General features: G+C 42.4%; 1 protein-coding gene across 4 annotated transcripts in view; it reads right to left on the reverse strand.

Moving 5' to 3' along the window:
* Nucleotides 1-23837, reverse strand: part of RBKS (ribokinase) — a 105651-nt gene that overhangs the window by 42317 nt on the left and 39497 nt on the right. For 2 of the 4 annotated variants that reach the window (XM_038396240.2, XM_038396239.2), the window contains exons 3-5: nucleotides 15707-15770; nucleotides 13393-13455; nucleotides 390-554 (exon numbers count right to left, since the gene is read on the reverse strand). In XM_038396240.2, coding sequence (XP_038252168.1) covers nucleotides 390-554; nucleotides 13393-13455; nucleotides 15707-15770 — 292 coding nt within the window. The remainder of the gene's footprint in view (nucleotides 1-389; nucleotides 555-13392; nucleotides 13456-15706; nucleotides 15771-23837) is intronic. The other 2 variants (XM_043511634.1, XM_043511633.1) reach the window with 1 other exon arrangement.

Below are 23837 nucleotides of genomic sequence, written 5' to 3' on the forward strand. Positions count from 1 at the left end.
ACTACTCCTGTTTTGTCCTGATGTGAGATCAGAATCAGATCCACAGTCCTACTCCCTGCCTTGAGTTTATTACAATCTTGGTTAGATATGACATGACACTACACAATACAGGCAAAGACAGCATCGCACAAGGAGGCTAGATAAGGGAGGTTTACACAAAATGAGATTATGTGGATGTTTATCTGCCATGATATGCATTGAGATATTTTAAATTTTAATTTAGGTTTTATTAGAGTGGCATGAAGTTGTGGTCACTGTTTCATCTGTACCACAGGCTAGTGTGACAGAAATTAAAATGGTTTGCAGAAACCATGAAGAAAGCTTTTGCAGAGACCAAGACAAAGATGTAAAAGCATTAATCTAATGGATGAATGCTTAAAGTAAATTACCTCCATTGGAGTATGCCATTTTTAGGGCTTCCAGAGAAATAGCAGGTGTTATTTCTAGCTGGCAGATGATCACTTTGGCCTTGCAAATGGCATTAGCAGCCCTCTTCAGGTCTTCAGAATCCAAAAGCAAATTGGCTCCTGCGACTATGACAATAACATTCTGTCCTAGAGAGAAGATTCCATGTTTTAAATTATATATTTCACTTTACTACAATAAATTAAGGTAAATAAAACAACTCTTTGCCCTTTTCCAGTGCCTTTCACATGAGGATTTCAAAGTGCTTTCCAAAAAAACTTGGGAAGCTGCATGCTGGTGCACTTAATCATCCAAAGATTTCAGTGACAGCCCACCAAGACCTATGCATAAAAGAGGTTATACTGTACCCCAAACACAATGGAGTATAGGCATTTTTTGAGGATTTAACATGCACAGATTTTTTCCAGGTTTGATTTTCATGTTCTGTTTGTACTAAAAAGAACCACTAAACTGTACCAAATTGGAGATATCGGGGTCTTGAGTGTCCCCTAAAGACATTTGTGCCTTCCTGTGATGTTACCTTGGCAGAAGTAATCACATTGATATAGTGAGTCACAATGCCCAAAATGCATTCAGAATTTTAACTGTCCCCTCTTCTTAGGATCACTGGATATTGGGTCAAATCTCTGAAAATTATGAGCATCCTGTGAATTTCAAGAAGAGAGAGGCAGCCCTGCTCCAGTTATCAGGGACACTCCACATTGTCAGTGTTTTGAAGCATTGTGAGAACCTGAAACAGGCCCTAGCACTAATGGCATGAGTTTTAAGACAGATAGTTAATATTTGACTCACAAGAACTCTTTACAGAATATCGGGAGGGAGTAAAGATGGGCAACCTGTCCTTTTGAGGGCTGGCAGATGGAATGCTCTTCCAATGGATACGCTGTAAAGCACAACGAGGGCAACAGTTCAAATTCTTTCTGGTGTCCTTTTCATTCTGGTTGTTTGTTTAATATATACGACTGGATGGGGAGGTTCATTACCCTAGGCTCTTGCTATTGTGTTTTTAAAACAAACAAACAAACAAGCATATTGCCTTTATTTGATTGCAGTTCTGTTTTTAGTTATTCTGTTAAGATACTGAGAGACCTTCAGGCATGGATGCCTGCTAATTAAAATGTATTATTAATCACTAAGTATTAAATTCAATAAACCAGTTGCTTCTTAATCTACTGTTCCTACTGCCTGCCTCTGCTGAAGATTCCTTTAGGGGCTGCCAATCACTAAATGCCACTGATTCTGTAATGGATTGAGTTACTCAGTGAATAAATGGCTAGTTTTTAAAAATGCATTTTTTTTGAAAGAGACTTCAAAGTCCCTTGTGTAAGCAACATGCAAAGCATGTCTCCATGCCGACATTCTGAAGGGAAAGCAGGACAATGGAACAATGATCCCAAGCTTTCCAAAGAACTCCACTGTCACTGGCTTGGTTTAAAAGAGCTGCATTTGAATAGCAAGACCTCAGCATTTTGGCTGACACCTTGTTTTTCAACAGATAAGGCTGGGCATCTTGGTTGTAGGAAACCTCTCCAACAAATAGATGCCAATCAAAAGCATCTGGATTTTGCTATAGGAATATTCAAAGGCAAACAGCATCTATTTTGCCCAACATACCTTCTGAAAGTTTACATGGTGAGAAGCTAAAAACGGTGAATTGTAGGGGTCAGATGGAATAAAATTGTGGTGGCTGTCCAACTCAACTGTGTGCTATCTACAATCCTAAATTCTACTCACTGGAGTACCTGCATGGTCCTGCTGAAATAATGAGCAGCAAAATAGTTAATTTTAAAGTTAATGGCGTATTAAGATAATTGTAGCTGTTTGTTTCAACCTGTTTTTGCAGATTCAAAGTAGAAAGTGCTGCACTGGGTCACAGACAGAAGGGTTTTATTTTGCAACTGTAACGGGCTAGAGACTTACATTTCACTTTAGACCAATAGTCCGGCCAGAGAAATACAATATTACTACATTGTGCCAGCCAGTACTTGTTCAATCCAACATTTAGAGAAATAATGGATCACATTCTGCTTTTAACTACGCTGATTTTGTCTGGAGTAACACCATTGAAGACAATGAAGTTGCTTCAAATTTATACCAGTAGAAATGAGAGCAGAATCTGGCTCAAAATATTCAAAGTTAGCATTTCTGAGTCTACTACTATGGCAACCAATTTGCTTAAACAAGGACATTGGTGACTCCAAGCAGGTGGGAACCCAGCATCAGAGACAATAAAACAGTATTAAATAGCAATGGACACTAACAATCAGGAAAAGATCATTTCTGTGCACTGTTTATCCTACAATTCCCTTACTTACATTAGTAGATCTTAATTTCAATTAAATGACTAAGGGCTACTCATGTGAGTACAGGTTTGCTCATTAGGATTTTAGACATTTCATTTAAAATAGCAAGGGCTACATTCTCAAATAGTGTAAACTAGCATAGTTCCACTGGAGAGATGGAGCTACACAAATTTACAGCAGATAGGGATTTAGTCCTTATTTAAAAAGTCCTTCTGATACTTAAACCAGTATGAATGCAGAGTACATAGATACTGCTTTTAACTGTGCTTCTAACCCTGCCGTTTCATTTGTCAGAAAGACGGTGGCCACTAGCAGTAGGCTGTGGGCTACATGGAGACACTCAGGAAGGTTGATCTGAATTATCTACTTTTTGTGATGAGGTTTTTAAAATTGATTTTCATAAAGAAAACAGAATGAAAAGTACAAAAAGGTTAATTAACTTTTTTAATGGATTGTTTAAACCAGTGGCTCTCAACCTTTCTAGACTACTGTACTCCTTTCAGGAGTCTGATTTGTCTTGCGTACCCCCACAAGTTTCACCTCACAATTTGCTTACAAAATCAGACATAAAAATATAAAAGCGTCACAGTGCACTATTACTGAAAAATTGCTTACTTTCTCATTTTTATCATATAATTATAAAACAAATCAATTGGAATATAAATATTGTGTTTACATTTCAGTATATAGAGTAGTATAAATAAGTCACTGTCTGTATGAAATTTTAGTTTGTACTGACTTGGTTGGTGCTTTTTATGTAAGCCTGTTGTAAAATTAGGCAAATATCTAGATGAGTTTATGTACTCTCTGGAAGACCTCTGCATACCCAGGGTACGCATACCCCTGGTTGAGAACCACTTTGGAAGTGAATTAAATTAAACTGAATTAAGACCACTTCAATTCTGAGTAAGAAAATCCAAATTGGGGCTTAATGCAGTTTAAACCAATTTAAATGTACATCTTCAGTTAATACAGATGAATTTTTCTGAGTATCCCTATGTAGACAAACCCTGAAAACTGCCAAATGAATTTAAAGTGTTATTTTAAAATACATTCTACAAATGCCTTATGATAGGAATATCCAAGGCATGTCTACACTTAAAATCCTGCATCAGTGCAACTGCACCAATGCAGCTGCGCCACTATAACTCTTTAATGGAGATGCTCTAAGCCAGAGGTGGGCAAACTACGGCCCTTGGGACCATCCTGCCTGGCCCCTGAGCTCCTGGCTAGGGAGGCTAGCCCCTGGGCCCTCCCCTGCTGTCCCCCCTCCCCTGCAGCCTCAGCGCAGCGCGCCGCCAGCGCTCTGGCCTGCTGCTCTTTCTGGGCAGCATGGCGGTGTGGCTGGCTCTGGCATGGTAAGGGGGCGGGGGTCCCTGGGGGCAGTCAGGGGACAGGGAGCAGGGGGCGGTTGGATGGGGTGGAGGTTTTGGGGTGGGTGCTCAGGGGATTGGGAACAGGGAGGCTTGGATAGGCATGGGAGTCCCAGGGGGCCTGTCAGGGATCGGGGGTGTGGATAGGGGTCAGAGAAGTCAAAGGACAGGGAGAAGGGGGGTTGGATAGGGGGTGGGGTCCTTGTGGGGCAGTTAGGGACGGGGGTCACAGGAGAGGGCGGTCAGGGGACAAGGAGTGGGGGGGTTGGATGGGTCAGGAATTCTGAGGGGGGCAGTCAGGGGGCAGGAAGTGGGAGGGGGTAGATAGGGGCAGGGGCACAGCCTTCCCTACCCGGCCCTCCATATAGTTTTGCAACCCCGATGTGGCCCTCAAGCCAAAAAGTTTGCCCACCCCTGCTCTAAACTGACAGTAGAGAGCGTCTCCCATCGGTTTAGCTAATCCACCTCTGCAAGAGGCAACAGCTATATCAGCGGGAGAGGTTCTCCCACCAACATAGTCTGTCTACAGTGCAGCTTAGGTTGGTATAACTACATTGTTCAGAGGTGTGGATTATTCACACCCCTGAGTGATGTAGTTATACGAAAGTAATTTTGTGATGTAGACCGGGGCTCAGAACACACTGCCAAATACAACAGGGGCACAGTTTTTCTTTAGAACAAATACATGTGAAAGAGCCCTCAAGCCATCAGTGGTGTTTAAGGGCTTGTCTACATGGCCCCACAGTGCAGACTATGGGGGCATGAATTGAACTATGCACTAAAGTATTGCCCTGTAACTGCCCTGTGTAGGCCCTGATAGCGTGAACTAAAAGGGACTAAACTAGGTACCTTTTAGTTCACATTAGCAGGGTCTATGCCAGGCAGTTACAGCACAACACTTTACCATGAGCTGCAATTCACGCTCCCGTAGTCTGCACTGTGGCCAACAAACTCTACTATGTCTTAGCAAAAAGAAAAGGAAAAAGAGTACTTGTGGCACCTTAGAGACTAACAAATTTATTAGATCATAAGCTTTCGTGAGCTACAGCTCACTTCATTGGAAAATTTTCCACCAAATGCATCCGATGAAGTGAGCTGTAGCTCACGAAAGCTTATGCTCTAATAAATTTGTTAGTCTCTAAGGTGCCACAAGTACTCCTTTTCTTTTTGCGAATACAGACTAACACGGCTACTACTCTGAAATATGTCTTAGCAGTCTCTCAACCTATCAGTACAACTGCAATAAGGGCTGCAGAGCTCCTGCACAGTATTTCATAGGAAAAAATGATAATGTCTGTGACTACGAAAGAATATTATGAGAAATAGTCGCTTTACAAACCACACAGTTCAGGAGCATAAGGACAAGTTTTGGGTGTGTCCATGGTGATGTAATTTCTCTACAGTCACTTGCTGAACACATTAAAAAGCCCCATTTGCCAGTATATTAAAATAAGTTGCTACTTCCAGGTACCAGTTTCCTATTAGCCCACAGGACCACAACATGTGTTTTACTTTATGCAAAGGATATTTCAGTCACATTGACATTCATATTCTGCACATTTTTTGCCTTGTTTTGCTAGTCACTTCTAAATGTATATTTTGAAAAGCTTTCTGTGGATACATGTACATGTAGTGCTTTGATATTGAAGTGTGCCCACGCTTTATAAGAAGTGTGAGAATTCACTGTTCATGAAATGACTGAATAATAGCAATACCTATAGGCAACGTTAACTTAGGCAGGCACTGTGCTTGCTTTTCCACACACTGTTCTGCCAGTGCACCTCACTTCTAACTTGCAACAGTCCCTGTTATTCCAGTCCTGTGCCCTCACTTTGTTTTGCTAATGCACTTTGATTATTGCCTGCCACAGTCTTTGCTGTTCTTTCTCTGGGCTTTTTCTATGCATGAAGGAATTGCCAGACTGGATCAGACTAGTGGTTCATCTAGTCCAGTATTGTCTCTAGCAATGGCCACTGCCAGATATATCACAGAAAGAGGAATGTGCCAAAACTGTGAAGGGGATAATATGGAATAACCTACCCACTGAGGAAGTTTCTTTCCTATATAGAGATTGCCTTGTAACTGCTGCTTTATTTATATAAAACAAAACAGAAACAATATGCATAATAATTTTACAAAGTTCCTATAAACCAGTAATACATTGTTAGGGGACAGGGTGCTGTAGAAATGGTAAAAGCAGTGGGGCAAAGGAGGTGAAAAGGGGATGCAGCAGTAAGTGGGAGTGGAAAGTGGGACTACACATCTGAAAAGGGGAAGTGCCCAGAAAAACTGCTGGGGGCATGTTACAGTTCCTTACTTTGAGGGAGGGGGGAAATCTACCATATGCAAGGTCTTGTTGACAAGCCTACTTGTGAAGCTGGAGTTTATCTTTAGTAAGCACCTATCTGGAAGCAGTGAACTTTTCCAGAAAACACAGATTGCTAAGGCCACAAAAGCTAAACTTTGAAATGCATCTGAATTGTGGATTTCACAGGACCACATAATGGAAATGTTAATTTTGACTCCATATATCGAGTTCCATTTTGCTCTTAAAGCAGAGATTCAACCTCTTTGTTTTGTATGAAAAATACTGTGCCTTCTCCACAAACTTACAGCACTTACTCTGCCTACAGAATTAATTTTCTGAAAATTTACAAGTGATTCTGGTAACTAGCTTATGAGTTAAAATTAATTATAGTAGAGTCCTTTAAGAAATTTAGCATTTGTGTCTCTTCTTTGTCCTAAATGATCTTAACAGAATAATGCAGACTCTGCAAAAAACTTTAACTCTTCCCTTACAGGAATAAGACAGACTGATATAAGCTCTTTTATACTGACATAACTATATCCACATGGGTGTGTTGCACTGCTTAAACTATACTAGCATTGCTATAGCAATACAACTTGCATGTGTAAACAAGCTCTTAACCCTGGTCTACACTATGAGTTTAGGTTGAATTTAGCAGCGTTAGATCGATTTGCACCCTTCCACACGACAAAGCGATTTTTGTCAACTTAAAGGGCTCTTAAAATTGATTTCTGTACTCCTCTCCAACGAGGGGATTAGCACTGAAATCGACATTGTCGGGTCGAATTTGGGGTAGTGTGGATGCAATTCGATGGTATTGGCATCCGGGAGCTATCCCAGAGTGCTTCATTGTGACTGCTCTGGACAGCACTTTTAACTCAGAGGCACTAGCCAAGTAGACAGAAAAAGCACCAGGAACTTCTCAATTTCATTTCCTGTTTGGCCAGCATGGTGTGACCATGCAGAGCTCATCAGCAGAAGTGACCATGCAGTCCCAGAATCTCAAAAGAGCTCCAGCATGGACCGAATGGGAGGTACTGGAGCTGATCACTGCATGGGGAGACGAATCCGTGCTATCAGAACTCCGTTCCAAAAGACGGAATGCCAAAATATTTGAAAAAATCTCCAAGGGCATGAAGAACAGAGGCTATAACAGGGACCCGCAGCAGTGCCGCGTGAAACTTAAGGAGCTCAGGCAAGGCTACCAAAAAACCTAAGAGGCAAATGGCCACTCCAGGTCAGAACCCCAGACATGCCGCTTTTATGATGAGCTGCATGCAATTCTAGGTGGTGCCCCTACCACTACCCCACCCCTGTATGTGGACTCCTGCAAGAGGGGACTCTCATGTAACAGGGATGAGGATTTTGGGGATGAGGAAGATAATGATGAGGTGGAGGATGAAACTGTTCTCCCCGACATCCAGGAACTGTTTAATACCCTGGAGCCAATACCCTCCCTACCCTCCCAAGGTGGGCTCCTGGCTTGAAGGCGGAGAAGGCATCTCTGGTGAATGTACATTTGTAAATATAATACATGGTTTAAAAGCAAGGGTGTTTTATGATTAATTTTCCCTGAAGACTTGGGATGCATTCGCAGCCAGTACAGCTACTGGAAAAGTCTGGGGATGGAGTGGAAATCCTCCAGGGACATCTCAATGAAGCTCTCCTGGATGTACTCCCAAGGCCTTTGCAAAAGGTTTCTGGGAGGGCAGCCTTATTCCATCTTCTGTGGTAGGACACTTTACACAATGCCAGGCCAGTAGCATGTATACTGGAATCATGGCACAACATAGCAGTAGCTGGAATCATGGCATAACAAAGCATGGCAGCGTATGCTCCTGGTGTTTGCTGGCATTCAAGCAACATCCGTTCTTTATCCCTCTCTGTTATCCTCAGGATATCATTCATGGTCACCTGGTTGAAATGGGGAATTTTATTAAGGGGGCATTCAGAGGTGTTCCTGCTGGGCTGTTTGCCTGTGGCTGAAAAGAAATCATCCCTGCTCTCAGCCATGCAGTGGGGCGGGGGCCTGTTCACGCTGAGCTGTTCGCATTTGCCTGGCAGGGATCTTCCCTGATACCAGTCACACAGTGGGAGGAGGGATGAAGTGCTCATCCCAGAGAATTGGGTGGTGGGGCAGTTTGGTTGGGTTTGTGCTGCATGTTAACTCGAAAACCGCAGCCCCTCCTTTTAAATGGCCAACTCAATGGGTGCTTGGTATGGGAAAGGAGGGCGCTGCTGTTTCAAACAATTTACCGTGAAATGGTTTCAAAACATTCACCATGAAATGGCCAACCCAATGGCTGCTTGAAATGGGAAAGGAGGGCACTGCTGTTTGAAACCATTCACCGTGAAAGAGTCTACCCATTGTTCTCTAAAATGTCTCTTTTTAAATACTACTCTCCCTTTTTTTCCTCCCACAGCTGCAAATGTTTCAATGCTCCCCCTATCATCACCGTCCCAGAGGCTAGCGCAGATAAGAAGGTGAAAAAAATGCACTCGCGATGAAATGTTCTCTGAGCTCATGCAGTCCTCCTGCACTGAAAGAGCTCAGCAGAATGCATGGATGCAGAAAATTGCAGAGTCCAGGAAAGCAGAAAATGAATGTGAGGAGAGGTGGCAGGAGCAAGATGATAGGTGGCGGCAGCATGATGAGAGGAGGCAATGTTGAGGCTACTGGAGGATCAGACTGATACGTTCCAGTGTATGGTTGAGCTGCAGGAAAAGCAGCGTGAGCACAGACCGCCATTGCAGCCGCTGTGTAACTGCCCACCCTCCTCCCCAAGTTCCATAGCCTCCTCACCCAGTCGCCCAAGAATGCGGGGGGAGGGGGGCCCCCTCCGGGCACCCAACCACTCCACCCCAGAGAACTGCCCAAGCAACAGAAGGCTGGCATTCAATAAGTTTTAAAGTGCAGTGTGTCCTTGTCCTTCCCTCTTCCCCTCCTCCCCCACCCCACCCGGTGCTTCCCTCCTCCCTTACCCCTCCTGAGCTACCTTGGCAGTTATCCCCCTATTTGTGTGACAAATTAATAAAGAATGCATGAATCTGAAACAACAATGACTTTATTGCCTCTGCAAGCGATGATCGAATGGGGGAGGGGAGGGCGGTTGGCTTACAGGGAAGTAGAGTGAACCAAGGGGCGGGGGGTTTTCATCAAGGAGAAACAAACAGAACTTTCACACCATAGCCTGGCCAGTCATGAAATTGGTTTTCAAAGCTTCTCTGATGCACACCATGCCCTGCTGTGCTCTTCTAATCGCCCTGGTGTCTGGCTGTGCGTAATCAGTGGCCAGGCGATTTGTCTCAACCTCCCACCCCGCTGTAAACATCTCCCCCTTACTCTCACAGATATTGTGGAGCACACAGCAAGCGGCAATAATAATGGGAATATTGGTTTCGTGGAGGTCTAACCACCGAGTCAGTAAACTGCACCAGCGAGCTTTTAAACTTCCAAATGCACACTCTACCACCATTCTGCACTTGCGCAGCCTGTAGTTGAACAGCTCCTGACTGTCCAGGCGGCCTGTATACGGCTTCAAAAGCCATGGCATTAAGGGGTAGGCTGGGTCCCCAAGGATAACTATAGGCATTTCATCATCCCCCACAGTTATTTTCAGGTCTGGAAAGTAAGTCCCTTCCAGTAGCTGTTCAAACAGACCAGAGTTCCTGAAGATGCGAGCGTCATGTACTTTTCCCGGCCATCTCACTTTGATGTTTGTGAAACGTCCCTTGTGATCCACCAGTGCTTGCAGCACCATTGAAAAGCACCCCTTTTGATTTATGTACTGGCTGCCAAGGTGGTCTGGTCCCAAGATAGAGATCTGCGTTCCGTCTATCGCCCCACCACAGTTAGAGAACCCCATTGCAGCAAAGCCATCCACTATGACCTGCACATTTCCAGAGTCACTACCCTTGATAGCAGCAGCTCAGTGATTGCGTTGGCTATTTGGATCACAGCAGCCCACACAGTAGATTTGCCCACTCCAAATTAATTCTTACTGACTGGTAGCTGTCTGGCGTTGCAAGCTTCCAGAGGGCTATCGCCACTCACTTGTGAACTGTGAGGGCTGCTCTCATCTTGGTATTCTGGCGCTTCAGGGCAGGGGAAAGCAAGTCACAAAGTTCCATAAAAGTGGCCTTACACATGTGAAAGTTCCTCAGCCACTGGGAATCATCCCAGACCTGCAACACTATGCGGTCCCACCAGTCTGTGCTTGTTTCCCTGGCCCAGAATCAGCGTTCCATGGCATGAGCCTGCCCCATTGTCACCAGGATGGCCAAATTGCCGGGGCCTGTGCTTTGAGAGAAGTCTGTGTCCATGTCCTCATCACTCTTGTCACCGTGCTGCCGTCACCTCCTCGCCTGGTTTTGCAGGTTCTGGTTCTGAACGTACTGCAGGATAATGCGCAAGGTGTTTACAATGCTCGTAAATGCCACGATGATCTGAGCGGGCTCCATGCTTGCTGTGGTATGACATCTGCAGGAGAGCAGAGTGGCAGTGTAAGCCTACCGCACCGTCTGCTGCCAGCAGCACCAGGACACAACAGCGGCGGTGTCGGTGAGCTGAGCTGAGCAGGCTGCATGCTTGCTGTGGTATGGCGTCTGTAGGAGAGCAGGAGAGCAGAGATGCAGCGGAAGCGGTGGCTGATGACCTGGAAGGTGGCAGAATTGCAGTGGAAGCGGGAGCCCATGACAGCCAACATGGAGAAATTCGCTATCGAGAAGAGCAGAGTTGCAGCAGAAGTGGTGGTTCGATGATGACAGTTAGCAGGCCTACTGCTCCATCTGCTGAAAGCAGTATGGCGTCCACACGCGAAGCGATTGTCTGCTGTTGCTTTGACAGAGGGAGGGGCGACTGACGACATGTACCCAAAACCACCCGCGACAATGTTTTTTGCTCCATCAGTTTAACCCAGCTTAACCCAGAATTCCTATGGGCAGTGGAGACTGCGGGAACTATGGGATAGCTACCCACAGTGCAGCGCTCCAAAAGTCGACGCTAGCCATGGTACTGTGGATGCACTCTGCCAATTTAATGCGCTTAGTGGGGACACACACAATCGACTGTATAAAATCACTTCTATAAAAATCGACTTCTATAAATTCAACCTAATTTCGTAGTGTAGACATACCCTTGATAGGTCAAATCTGCCAGGCTTCTGCAAATAAAATAGTCTCTTTTGTAACAGCACAGAACACAAGTACTGCTATTTTATTGTAATCAACTCAATTTTGGCCCCAGATGGTTTTAAGGAGAATTAACAACAATTACCACTATGAATTCCATACATCTGTTTGCTTTACAGCACTGTCCTGACCGTGTTCTAGCAGCAGCATCTATGTAAAATCTGAGGCCAGTTTTAAATTTGGTAACTTAATTTAGAAACTTTCCATTTTTCACTCAAATAAACTATGTGCCACAATGCATTGTTTAGTTCATCCTCCACATCACAAAACTACTACTGTTAGTACTGAACTTTCGCACTAATATCAGTTTCTACGAAAATCCACCGTAAACTTCAGAGCAGTGGACAATAGTCATGGCTCTGTTTCCTAGTGCTTCAAAAGTTTTTAATCCATAAGTTTTTGTTTGTTATCCCTCAGAACAGATCAACAGGTCACTCACTACTGTTTCAAGGTTAGATCATGCTCTTTCTTACTCTGCCCAGCAGAGTACTAAAAGGGGAAGTAAGACTCCGTCCCTTACTCAGCCAACCTGAACTTTGGGTCCAGTGTAGAGCGCAGTCAATATTTCTTGGATATTCCTCCCATGGAAAGTGGGCAGAGAGGGGCTTGGAGTGGGCGATGCTATGGCTTTGTCCTCTGCCTCCACTCACTGACCAAAGTAGCTGGCCAGGTATAAGAGGGATGTAAGCTGCACTCTCTCAAGAGCTTCAGTAATTTACTTCCCAAACGTACTCCTCCGGAATGGGGGAGGGGGAGGGTCATGGAGAAACATCAGGGAAGGAATTGTGACTCTGGTATGTCTATCTTAATTCATTGAACTAAAGGGAACTAAGGCCACTACTTCTGAATGCGAGTATCCAAACTAGGATTTAATGCGCTTTAACTAATGCACTTAATATTTGCACATAGTATTACTCAGATTAACCTTTTCAACTTGCCCTAATCACAATTCCCTTTCCAGGCCTGCTCCTGGAATGGAGTTGTCACATCCTGACCCTTATTCCGGGCTGAGTTAAGGTTCAATCTAGACTTTAGTAATTTTTTTCAAAGAGTTCACAGGCTAGCGAGTATGAGGCGGAATTTGTTTGAAAAGAAAAAAAAAAACAGCAGAAGTTAAATTAGTCACTATGAAAGACAATATGAAAAATGTTCAATTCCCTTTTTTCTACCTTGTCCAAAAATATGGAAGTAAAGGTGCATGCTAAACTAAAGGACAATTAATAAGCAGGTCAAATGTCACTTTTGGAGCATATGCACTACAGAAGGAGCTCTGAGTCAAATATTATGGCAAAATTTTAAAGACAACTGGATAACCGGACAACCAAAATATCTGTAGCTATGCAGACTAAGATAATAAGGATAATCATATTTAATAATTCCTGGCATAAATTCATCATGTGCTGGGGTCAGGAAGGAATTTCCTTTTCCCATTGTAAATCTGCTAGGTACATTATGGGGGAAAGTTTTTTATATTTAAACTCCCCTCCCCCCCCGATGCACTATGTACTGGCCAGTGTCAGATTAGATGAACCAGTGGGCTAGTCTATTTATGGCTATTCGTAGGTAGATATGATAAGGGTCAGATTCTCCCACCCTTACTCACAATGAGTGACACTGTGCTCCACTAGTAGTCTGTAGGATGAGTAAGTGTGGAAGTGTTAGGATGACAGAATTTGTCTGTAAATGAGAGAAAAACCCACAACTAACAAGGGCCAGAGAAAAGTTTCTTTTGCAGCTTAAAAAGGCAAAACCTTTGCTTACTAGGGGACCACTCAGAACGTGAAATATGTACCTTCACTGTTAACAATTATTGAAGCTGTTCCAGTAGCAGCATCTTCAGTCTGACCTACAAATTCTAAGAAAGGGAAAAGTTACCGTATGTATTATTTCAACAACAGTATGTGATGCAGTTTAACCTCCCATAACCTCCAACACTTAAAAATGCTAATAACTATTTCATGTGTAACAATGCCAAAAAAGCTTAACAACAACAAAAGAAGTGTTAACTTACACCCACAAAAAGCAAATGTGAGTCCAATGTTCTTTAATGTAGCTATGTCTCTGCTTCAATGACAGCATTCTTTTATCCAGTGAAACAACAGATTCTAGGCTAAAAAAAGCACTGAAATAATACAGCATATTTCCCTCTTAATTCTCTGTTGATTTACATTTCAGAAGGAACGGCAGCCTACATTAATGAAGATGGACGTTGTGGGGAGGCTGTACATTTCCTCTTTGGATTAATCCATTCTGTTAAATTATTATAGGCTGACCTGGTAGTGGGGCCTGTTATTATGGTTGCCCAACACTTTCTGCTACAAAACCCAGTTTTCAGTGACATATAAAACTTTGCCAAACATTAACCGTTTGGAATGAAATTTTCCATGACAGGTGATTGCCTTTGGCTGATTATTATTATTTTTGAAAATTTGAGTCAAAATGATGGCTGTTAACAACTCAGAGCTACATTTGAGGGATGATCCTACTCAGCTCCTTACAGCCCTGGACTAGAGTAGACAATGCTCAATGCAGATAGAACTTCTGGGGACAATAGTTGCAAGGGTTTAGTAAGTTTCTACTGTGAATGTGTGTACTGCAATTTCTCAAAGGCTTAGTCCTTGGCCAAATTTGGTTGGATTTTCATAAGGGATGGCAAAAGGCCAAACCAAACCAAATGAAACCACCACAGTTTTTTAACATAGGCAAAGCAATGTACTTTGCCCTAGTCTCATTCTCGGAAACAACTGGACCATTCTGGGCTGAAATTTTCCAGAAAAATTTATCCTGAGGTGGATACCTGGCATGGAAAATTTTAACTTGAACAGTTAAAGTGTGAAAGTTATTAGTAACTGAAAATTGGGTCTTATAATGGGAAGTGTCAAGCAACCTTAACCAAAGGCAGTACTAGCAGCCCTGCCTGTAACTGAGATAGAGAGGGAAACTAGGATTTAGAGACTTCCTGAAAAAAAAGTGCATTTAAAAATGTGGCTGATCTCTGAGATATGTAAAAATAGCACTGTAGGGTTGGACTGTTATTACTTCATTATAATATATGGATTGAATGTACTCAGTTTATAAGCAAAAAGATATTTTCCTTAACTGCCAGCCCTGCAAAGTTAGCCTGGGATATGAGAATCAAGCTGGATTGTTCACTTCTCACACATCATCATCAGTAACTAAAGTGCTAAAGACAACTGCGCAACCTCCCTGTCCAGTTATGCCTTCAGTGACACTTGTGCATCCCCACTGCTTTCAAATGGGACTTACTTAGTAGTTCTGTTGGGGCCTGACCAACATCCACTGAAATCAATGGAAAGACTCCCATCGATTATACAATGCTTTGCATCAGGCCATTGGTGATACACAAGAAGAAAGCAGCAAAGCAATGAAAGTCTTTCACTCTCTCTTAGCCATGTTGGCTTTGCAAGGCTAACAGGAGTAAAAGGCAACAACAGTTTACTTTCATCACTTAAGTGAATAGATATGATTTGGGACACACACGTATGTCAAGTAAGAAGGTTCCATTTATATAAATTCACGTTACAGAGTAGAACCAAACCACACTTTAAGGAGGGACTAGTCTCTTTGTAGTGACTTTTACGAGACTAGAACTTTCTCTGTCTTTGAAGTGTTTCATGCCCTGACAATGATTTAGATCCTGCTATTTCCTGCTGTAAATCAACATTGAACATTTAGGGTAAAAATTAAGGGCAAAATTTTCAAAAGTGGACACTAATTTTGGATGCTTCAATACTTGGGTGCTCAAGCTGAACCTCATTTTTCAGACATGCTAAGCATCTGCAACTCCTATAGACTTCAAATGGAGTTGCACGTTCCCAGAACCTCTGAATATAAGTCTCTAGGTGCCTCAAACTGGGCATCCAAAATTAGTGGTCACCCTTGAAAATGTTGGCCTAAAGATTTAACATAGGCCAATTCAAACCAGACTGGACAAAGTAATGGCAAACACACTGCAGAGAACCATTCTGCACCAGAATGGGTGTGCGAATTAGACAGCCTAACCAATCTACCCTTCCACCTCCTCCATCTCTAGTTTCAAATGTTATCTAAAAAATTAAATTATTTTTTTTAAACTGAAATTTTACCTGTAGAAATCCCATTTCTCTTGAAATTTTCAATATAATCATTGCCAAACGAGTCCTTTCCAACCTGCAAAGATGTTATGTACATTAAATCTTTTACAGTCCGCAAACTGATGTAATTCAACCATCATACACTAGACTTTATTTTACAGCTCTTTTATCTGTTACTTGATCAAATAGCATTTTACAGTGCTCTCCCACCTCTAAAACAAAAAGCACATCACAGATACAAACAAAATTATGCACCTTTCACACTCACCTTGCGTCACTGATGTGACATTGCACTCTACATGATTTTATGAAAATATGCTAATGAGTGTGAATATAATGTAACTGGAATATACTTCATGCAAAAGGTCTCTGGTAAGATATCATTACAAATCTTATAATCTACTGAGTGTGGTCATCCTATTTGTATAAATGTATCACTCTTGTATCTGAAACTAGAAATATGAAATATAACTCTGAGGTCCTATTGTAGTTATGCAAAGTGTGGGCCATTAATGGTGGTTTGGAATCCTGATGGCTCCCATCAACCAGGACAATTGACTGTGGATGGCTCTGTTTGCTTGCAGGCCTTCCTGTGAGTCAGGCTGGAAGGAATGAAGGCTTGAAGTCTTACAGTGACAAGCGATCATGTCTCCTGAAATGGAATCCATCTTTAACCTGGTGCTTTTCCATTTAGAAAGAGGGGTGGGAACCCAAAAAGGGACAAAGGATTCCTGCCTTATGCAAAAGATATATAAGGGGGTGGAACAGAACAAAGGGGGCGGCAGTCATGAGAAATCCCCTAGCTACCACCTGAGCTGAAACAAGGGCTGTACCAGGGGAAAGGATTGTGCCCAGACTAGGAAGGCATTCAGTCTGTGATAGAAGCTTACCGGAACATCTCTGTCGGTGAGATTTCATCTGTAATCATTTTCTTACTGCATTAGGTTTAGACTTGGGTGCTTTATTTTATTTTACTTGATGATTCACTTTGTTCTGTCTGTCATTACTTGGAACCACTTAAATCCTACTTTTTGTATTTAATAAAATCACTTTTTATTTATTAATTGACCCAGAGTATGTATTAATACCTGGGTGGGGGGGCAAACAGCTGTGCATCTCTCTCTCTCTCTCTCAGTGTTATAGAGGACAAACAATGTATGAGTTTATCCTGTATAAGCTTTATACAGGGTAAAACCAATTTATTTGGGGTTTGGACCCCATTGGGAGCTAGGCATCCGAGTGTCAGAGACAGGAATACTTCTTAAGCTGTTATCAGGTAAGCCTGCAGCTGTTGGGGGATATGATTCTGGGTCTGGTTTGTAGCAGGCAAGTGTGTCTGGCTCAAACCAGGCAGGGCACTGAAGTCCTAAGCTGGCCGGGAAAACAGACTCAGAGGTAGTAAAAGTACATCAGGTGGCAGTCCCAAGGGGTTTCTGTGATCCAACCTGTCACAACTGGCATTATAATTCATTCATCCTTCTAACACTAAGTTGAGTATTCAGTGGCAAAAATCTACATTAAGAAAGAGTTATGGTTGCTTGGTGAAAAAAGAAAAGGAGTACTTGTGGCACCTTAGAGACTAACAAAGGTGCCACAAGTACTCCTTTTCTTTTTACAGATACAGACTAACACAGCTGCTACTCTGAAACAGTTGCTTGGTGACACATTATACCCTTGCAGAATGCTGAGTTGAGCAAAACTCAAAATTCTGAAAACCAGGAAATGCAGTTAAGGTTGCCCATGGAACCTTAACTCTACCCTCTTTCAGCAATGCCCCAATATACCCAATTAACATACAAACATTTATTCTGCTATGTCTACCCTTGCTGAAATGTATAAACACTTCACGCCTTTTTAGAACCCATTCACTCTTACCCACATGATTCCATCTAACATGCCATTGTAATAACAAAAACAGTCCTTGCCCCAAAGAACTCACAGCATAAGTTAACTGGTGGATGTGTGCAGGGTTTATGTATGTGTTGGGGTGCATTGGCAGAGTAGTTGGGTGGAGGGGGTTGAGATGCATTGGCACAGCTTTGGGCTGCAAGGTCAGGGTCCACTGGCAGAGCTAGGGTTTCAGGGGGATTAGGGTGCATTGGCAGTGCTAGGAAGGTTAGGATTGTATTGTATTGTACTGTTAGGACAATAGGAAGGTTAGGGTTATATTGACAAAGTTGAGGGTGCAAAGGGGTTGGGGTGTACCAGCTGAGGAATGGGGTGCAGGAAGGCAGCTATAAAATAATATATAACAAATGGAAGATAGGGGAAGTTGATAGTATAAATAAATATAAATCAGAAGCTTTAAATCAGAAGGAATTGTAGAAAACTGGTATGGGAAGCAAAGGGATACAAGGAGAAATTTATGGTCAGCAGTGGTAAGGCCAACAAGGAGTCTTTTAAGTATATTAGGAACAAAAGGAATCCTAAGAATGGTATCAATCCATTACTAGATGTAAATGGTACAATTATCACTAATAATGCAGAAAAGGTGGAAGTGTTCAGCAAATATTTCTGTTCTGTATTTAGGAAAAATAAAAATGGTGTAGTAATACATGAGAATACACTTTCCATTCCACTAGTATCTCATGAGGATGTCAAACAGCAGATACTAAAGTTCAACATCTTAAAATCAGCAGATCCAGATAACTTGCATCCAAGAATTTTAAAAGAGCTGGGTGAGGATCATAATGTTGGATTTGTATAAGTCTTGGAACACCAGGGAAGTTCCAGAAGACTGGTAGAAAACTAATGTTGTGTCAATATTTAAAAAGGGTGAACAGGATGACGAGGGTAACTATAGGCCTGTCAGTCTGACATTAATTTAGTTGGGGTTGGTCTTGCTTTGAGCAGAGGGCTGGACTAGATGACATCCTGAGGTCTCTTCAAACCCTAATCTTCTATGATCTCAAGGCAAGATAATGAAGAAGATGATATAGGACTTAACAAAGAATTAAAGGAGGCTAATATAATTAACGCCAATCAACATGGGTTTATGAAAAATAGATCCTGTCTGTCACAGAGTGTCCCTTCACCTAGCCAGTGAATACCACAGCCTAGACTGTTCCTGTCGTGTCCTAGCCACAACCACACACAGACTGATTCTCTTTCACCATGTCTGCATTTAATCTTCAGTGTCAAAGCATAAAAGAATGTACCACAAGTTTACAGCAGGAAGAGTTTTCCCACACAGTTCTCTTTTCTCTCCAAGGTGCACCCACTGAGCTCCCCGTAATTCCTGTTCCTTCCAAACATATCCCCCTCATTACTGAACCAATTGCCTCATTAGCCCAGCAACTGCCACCCAAGCATCAGTAATCCCCAACAGAAACTAGTTAATTGACTTCAATTCAACCTCAGTGACAAGGGTGACAACGTTAGTGCCCTGTCAAACTAACTCGATATCTTTTTTTTTTTTTAAATGAGATTGTAGGTTTGGTTGAGAAAAGTAATAGTGTTGATGTAAGAGACTTAGACTTCTGTAAGACATTTGACTTGGTATCACATGGCATTTTGATTAAAAAACTAGAAAGACAAAATTAACATGACACACATTAAATGGATTAAAAGCTTGTTAACTGATAGTCTCAAAATGTAATTGTAAATTGGGAATTGTCATCAAGTGGGTGTGTTTCTAGTGGGGTCCCGCAAGGATTGGTTCTTCGCCCTACACTATTTAACATTTTTATCAATGACCTGGAAGAAATCATAAAATTACCACGGATAAAGCTTGCAGATAATATAAAAATTGGGGAGTGAAGAGTAAATAATGAAGACGACAGGTCGCTGATACAGAGTGATCTGCATTGTTTAGTAAACTGGGTTCAACTTCAAGCAGATAATATGTGTTTCAGTGTGTCTTCATGTAAAAGTATACATCCAGGGAAAAAGAATGAAGGCCATACTTACATTATGTGGTCTCTATCCTGGGAACCAGTGGCTCTGAAAAAGATTTGGGAATTGTGGTGCATAATCAGCTAAACATGAGCTCCCTGTGTGATGCTATGGCCAAAAGGGCTAATTCAAGCCTTGGATGCATAAACAGTGGACTCTCAAGTAGGTGAAGAAAGGTTATTTTACCTCTATATTTGGTACTGTTGTGACCACTGGTGGAATACTGTGTCCAGTGTAGGGGGTCCACAGTTCAAGAAGGGTATGGATAAATTGGAGATGGTGCAGAAAAGAGCCACAAGATTGATTAAAGGATGAAAAAACATAATTTATAGTGATAGACTCAAAGAGTTCAATCTATTTAGCTGAACAAAGAGAAGGTTAAGGGGTGACGAGATTACAGTCTGTAAGTACCAACATGGGGAACAAATATAATGGTCTCTTCAATCTAGCAGAGAAAGGTATAACATGATCCAATGGCTAGAAGTTGTACATTTTTAATGGTGAGAGTAATTAACCACTGGAACAACTAATCCAAGGGGTATGGTTGATTCCCCATCACTGGGGGGTTTTAAACCAAGATTGGACATTTTTCTGAAAGACATGCTCTATTATTTTGGGGAAGTTCTGTCGCATGTGTTATACAGGAGGTCAGGCTATATGAACACGATGGTCCCTTCTGGCCTTGGAATTGATCAGTCTATGAAGGAATGTTGGGGTACAAGGTGGTTGGGTGTACTGGCAGAGCTGAAGGGTGTAGAGTGGTTAAGGTGCACTGGCAGAGCTGGTGGATGCCCCTCACCTGAGCGCCAAAACACTCTCCCCTACCCTCCCACCCATGACCATTATCTCCAGTCCTGTCATTGCAGTCACAAACGTCTCTCCCCACTATTCCCTCTTTCTTCTGCTTCCAAAACTCTCCCTTTCCCAGGAAACATTCACATGTCTACTTTTTCTTCCCCAAATACTTTGATTACATTCCCCACAAACAACACTGCCACCCATGATTCTCAAATTGCAGCAACCCCCAGCCACTCACTTCTTTGGTCTTAGGAAGAGGTGTCATGGATCCACAGGATCTGTCTTATACCCCAGCTGTTAAACAGTCCTTTGGACCCCTTCAGTGTGCCAGACCCCCAAGGGGTCCCAGTCTTCTTTAGGGGCAGACCATGTGGCCTCAAGATCTCCACAACTGAGGCCAGGTCTACACAAAAAAGTTAAGTCAACCTAGCTATGTCCTGACTGATGTAGTTAGCTGACCTAACCCCCAAAGTAGACAGCATTAAATCAATGGAAGACTTCTTCCATGGACCTAGCTACCACATCCCAGGAAGGTGGATTAACTACAGTGACAGGAGAATGCCTCTGTAGTTAAGTGGTAGTGAGTGGCAATGCTGAGCCTCGAAGCTCCAGCACTCCTGTTTCACACCATGAGCTCTGACCAGTGAATCCAACTGAGATAGATTCCTGTTCAGAGACTTTTTACTCTCTTCAGAGATCAGTGCACCTCAGCAAGTATTTGTAATGACACCAGGCAGCCTTTTTAAAACAGAGAAGGGTTTTATTAGTCAACTACAAAACACTGCTGGAAAGTCCTTAGAAGCAAAGGTGAAGACAGAGTTCAGACTGGCCAACCTCAGGGCTCTACCTAGCCAAGCTGCTGTACAATCCATTTTGGCTCTGTCTCCCTCTCTCTGTCTCTTTGTCTATCAGTTCCAGGTGAAAGCTCCTGTCATGCTCTAAAGGCCAGTCCTTAACACCTTACACCTTTCCATCCTTTGTCTTCCTCCTGAAGGACCCCCTTTTGAGTTTACATGTTCGCCTGCTGGTGTTTCCTGTTGCTAGAGCTCAATTGTTCAGGCCTTGGAGTTCCCATTTTCTTTCTGGATATTTCATTGATATGAGTGTTTCACCCAGCCCTTAATGACCCATTCACATCACCCCACACAGTTACTGGACCCAAGCACCCCAAGACCTGCTCTATCTCAAGACGATCTTAAACCTTCTGCACCCCCTGGGTAACAATCCCTAGTCAAGTAAGTTATCATGCATAACAATATTACAGAAAATTCCCACTTTATCACAGGGGGATTGTGATAAATTTATCCTTAGTTATGTTAATTGAAGGTGAGTTCACAGCAATCAATCTCAATGAGGTCTGTCGGTGATTCATCCTGTACCTTTCAGTTTCACAGTACAAGGCAGTAGAAGGAAACTGTGTTAGGGAGAGCTATAACTCAGGAACCCCACAGTTAAATAACCCCAAGTCTGACACATTAACACTATCCTGCACCTCAATGAGGACCATCAAATTTCAAAGCAATCATTTGTAACCATTTGGATTGTAGAGCACTTACAAGAGTTGAACTTTAAAGCTTATAAAATGGCGGGAATGGAAACCCTCCAGATGTTTTTCCTATATTGGCGCATGCACACTTCAAAAAATTGTACATTTTCTTAAATACTATTCTCAGTTTGGGCCCCCAAAGATTTAGTGAGTGCCAGGCATGCACTACCTTGGGTAAAACTCAACAGAGTGAGACCATATTGACCAGCATCAATATTTATTTATTTCTAGCTCTGTGCAACAAAATCCCAACCCAAACCTACTGACCAAACATTTCAAAACTTTTTTAAAAATGTCTATTTTGGAGGGAATTATATGTCCAGAACTCTTGGATCAAACAACTCCAAATTTGGGTCACTAATTCTACTCTGCACTCTCCTGAGGCAGACGGTATTTCAAAGGAATCTGACTAAGCATGTCAGTTTTGGAGGACTTAGAAAGGGGATGACCTTTAAACAGAAGTAGTGATGCAACCTTAAATATTGTGGCACTGCACATCACTATAATTCTATCCTGCACTTTTAACCATTACTCAGTTTCAGTTCAGACTGAAATAATAATTCCATTGTTCTCTTTAATTGCAATCCACATTTTGAGTTTTAAAATATCTTTCTAGCTCTAAGTCTCCCCCACTGAAAAAATATCAGGTGTTACTAGAGAGGCCACTTGTCTGGTATTAAACCAGATAGTCCTCTTTTTGAGAGGTTTGTCTCTCACTGGTAGCGGGACAAAAATGGATGTGATTTTGTCCGATATCGGATGGAGGACAACACCCCGCCCCTCCAGCTCTTAAAATGGCACCCCCCTGTATGGCATGACCTTGCAAACACCAAGGTATACAAGGTCATGCTGGCAGAGGCGGGGCTACATGCTCTTAAAGATGGCGCTTCCCGTGCAGCATGACCTCACATGCACCATCAAACTGTCAGGGGCAGGGTCATACCTGCAGGGTTGGGCCCATGCCATTCCTGGAAGTACTGGAATGTCCAGTGTTCTGGGAATGTATGAGTGGCCACCTTAGGTTTTATACATTTTAAGTGTGTAGTCTGGAAAGTGAGTCTGTAAACATGTTATCATAGGATTCTATAATTATTTTCCCTCTGGACTTCCAGACCAAACGCACTCAGTTTACAAATCAAAACATGATTTTTATTTTAACTGACGATGCTGAAAACTTTAAACAGGGTTTGAGAGTCAAGCTGTGCTCTTTTTTGCCTCTTACATCATCTTAAAGAGAGTCTGCAGTTGGAACTAAGCTCATCATTTTGAGTAGCTCTGCAGGGCTCAGAGGAATAAACACTTTTTTTCAGTACATTAAGCAAATGTAACTCAAAGACACACAGGGAACACATGTGGAGAAAGAAAAAGTGTCACTTTTACATGACCTAAACCCACATGTTACATATTTATAAAGCCAATGTAACTTTTAATTCATCCAATTGGGCCTATGTATTCAGCAGGGTCAGCTTCTACATGTCAGCATTGCTGTGTTGTTTGTACACTAACTTCTGAGAGAGCAAATTGGGTCCCACACCAGAAACTGGGCAACATTAATAGTGTAATTCAACTGTAAATGTTACTGCATGTGTCAAATAAGTTGTTAAATAAAGATCCGCTCTTCCCATCCTGGTTGCTGTCTAGTGGCCAATAAATTGATCAAAGTATTGGGAGATAAGCCCACTGTCCTAGCCAATGGTCTTTTTGGCCATGACACAAGTGCTATATTCAAAACTATGTCTGAGCAAGTGGTTGCTTCGTTGTCTACTGTGAGGTAAGTATATACCTCAGCTCTGCAAGATACCTTGAATACAAGAAACACTATATAAAATCAAAATCTAAACACAAATTTAAATCATAAGATGATTCTCTTCTTTTACTCATCCCATTGTAAAGCCATATTTTGAA

Source organism: Dermochelys coriacea, chromosome 3 (assembly GCF_009764565.3).
Source record: "Dermochelys coriacea isolate rDerCor1 chromosome 3, rDerCor1.pri.v4, whole genome shotgun sequence".
In the NCBI taxonomy this organism is placed as follows: domain Eukaryota; kingdom Metazoa; phylum Chordata; order Testudines; family Dermochelyidae; genus Dermochelys; species Dermochelys coriacea.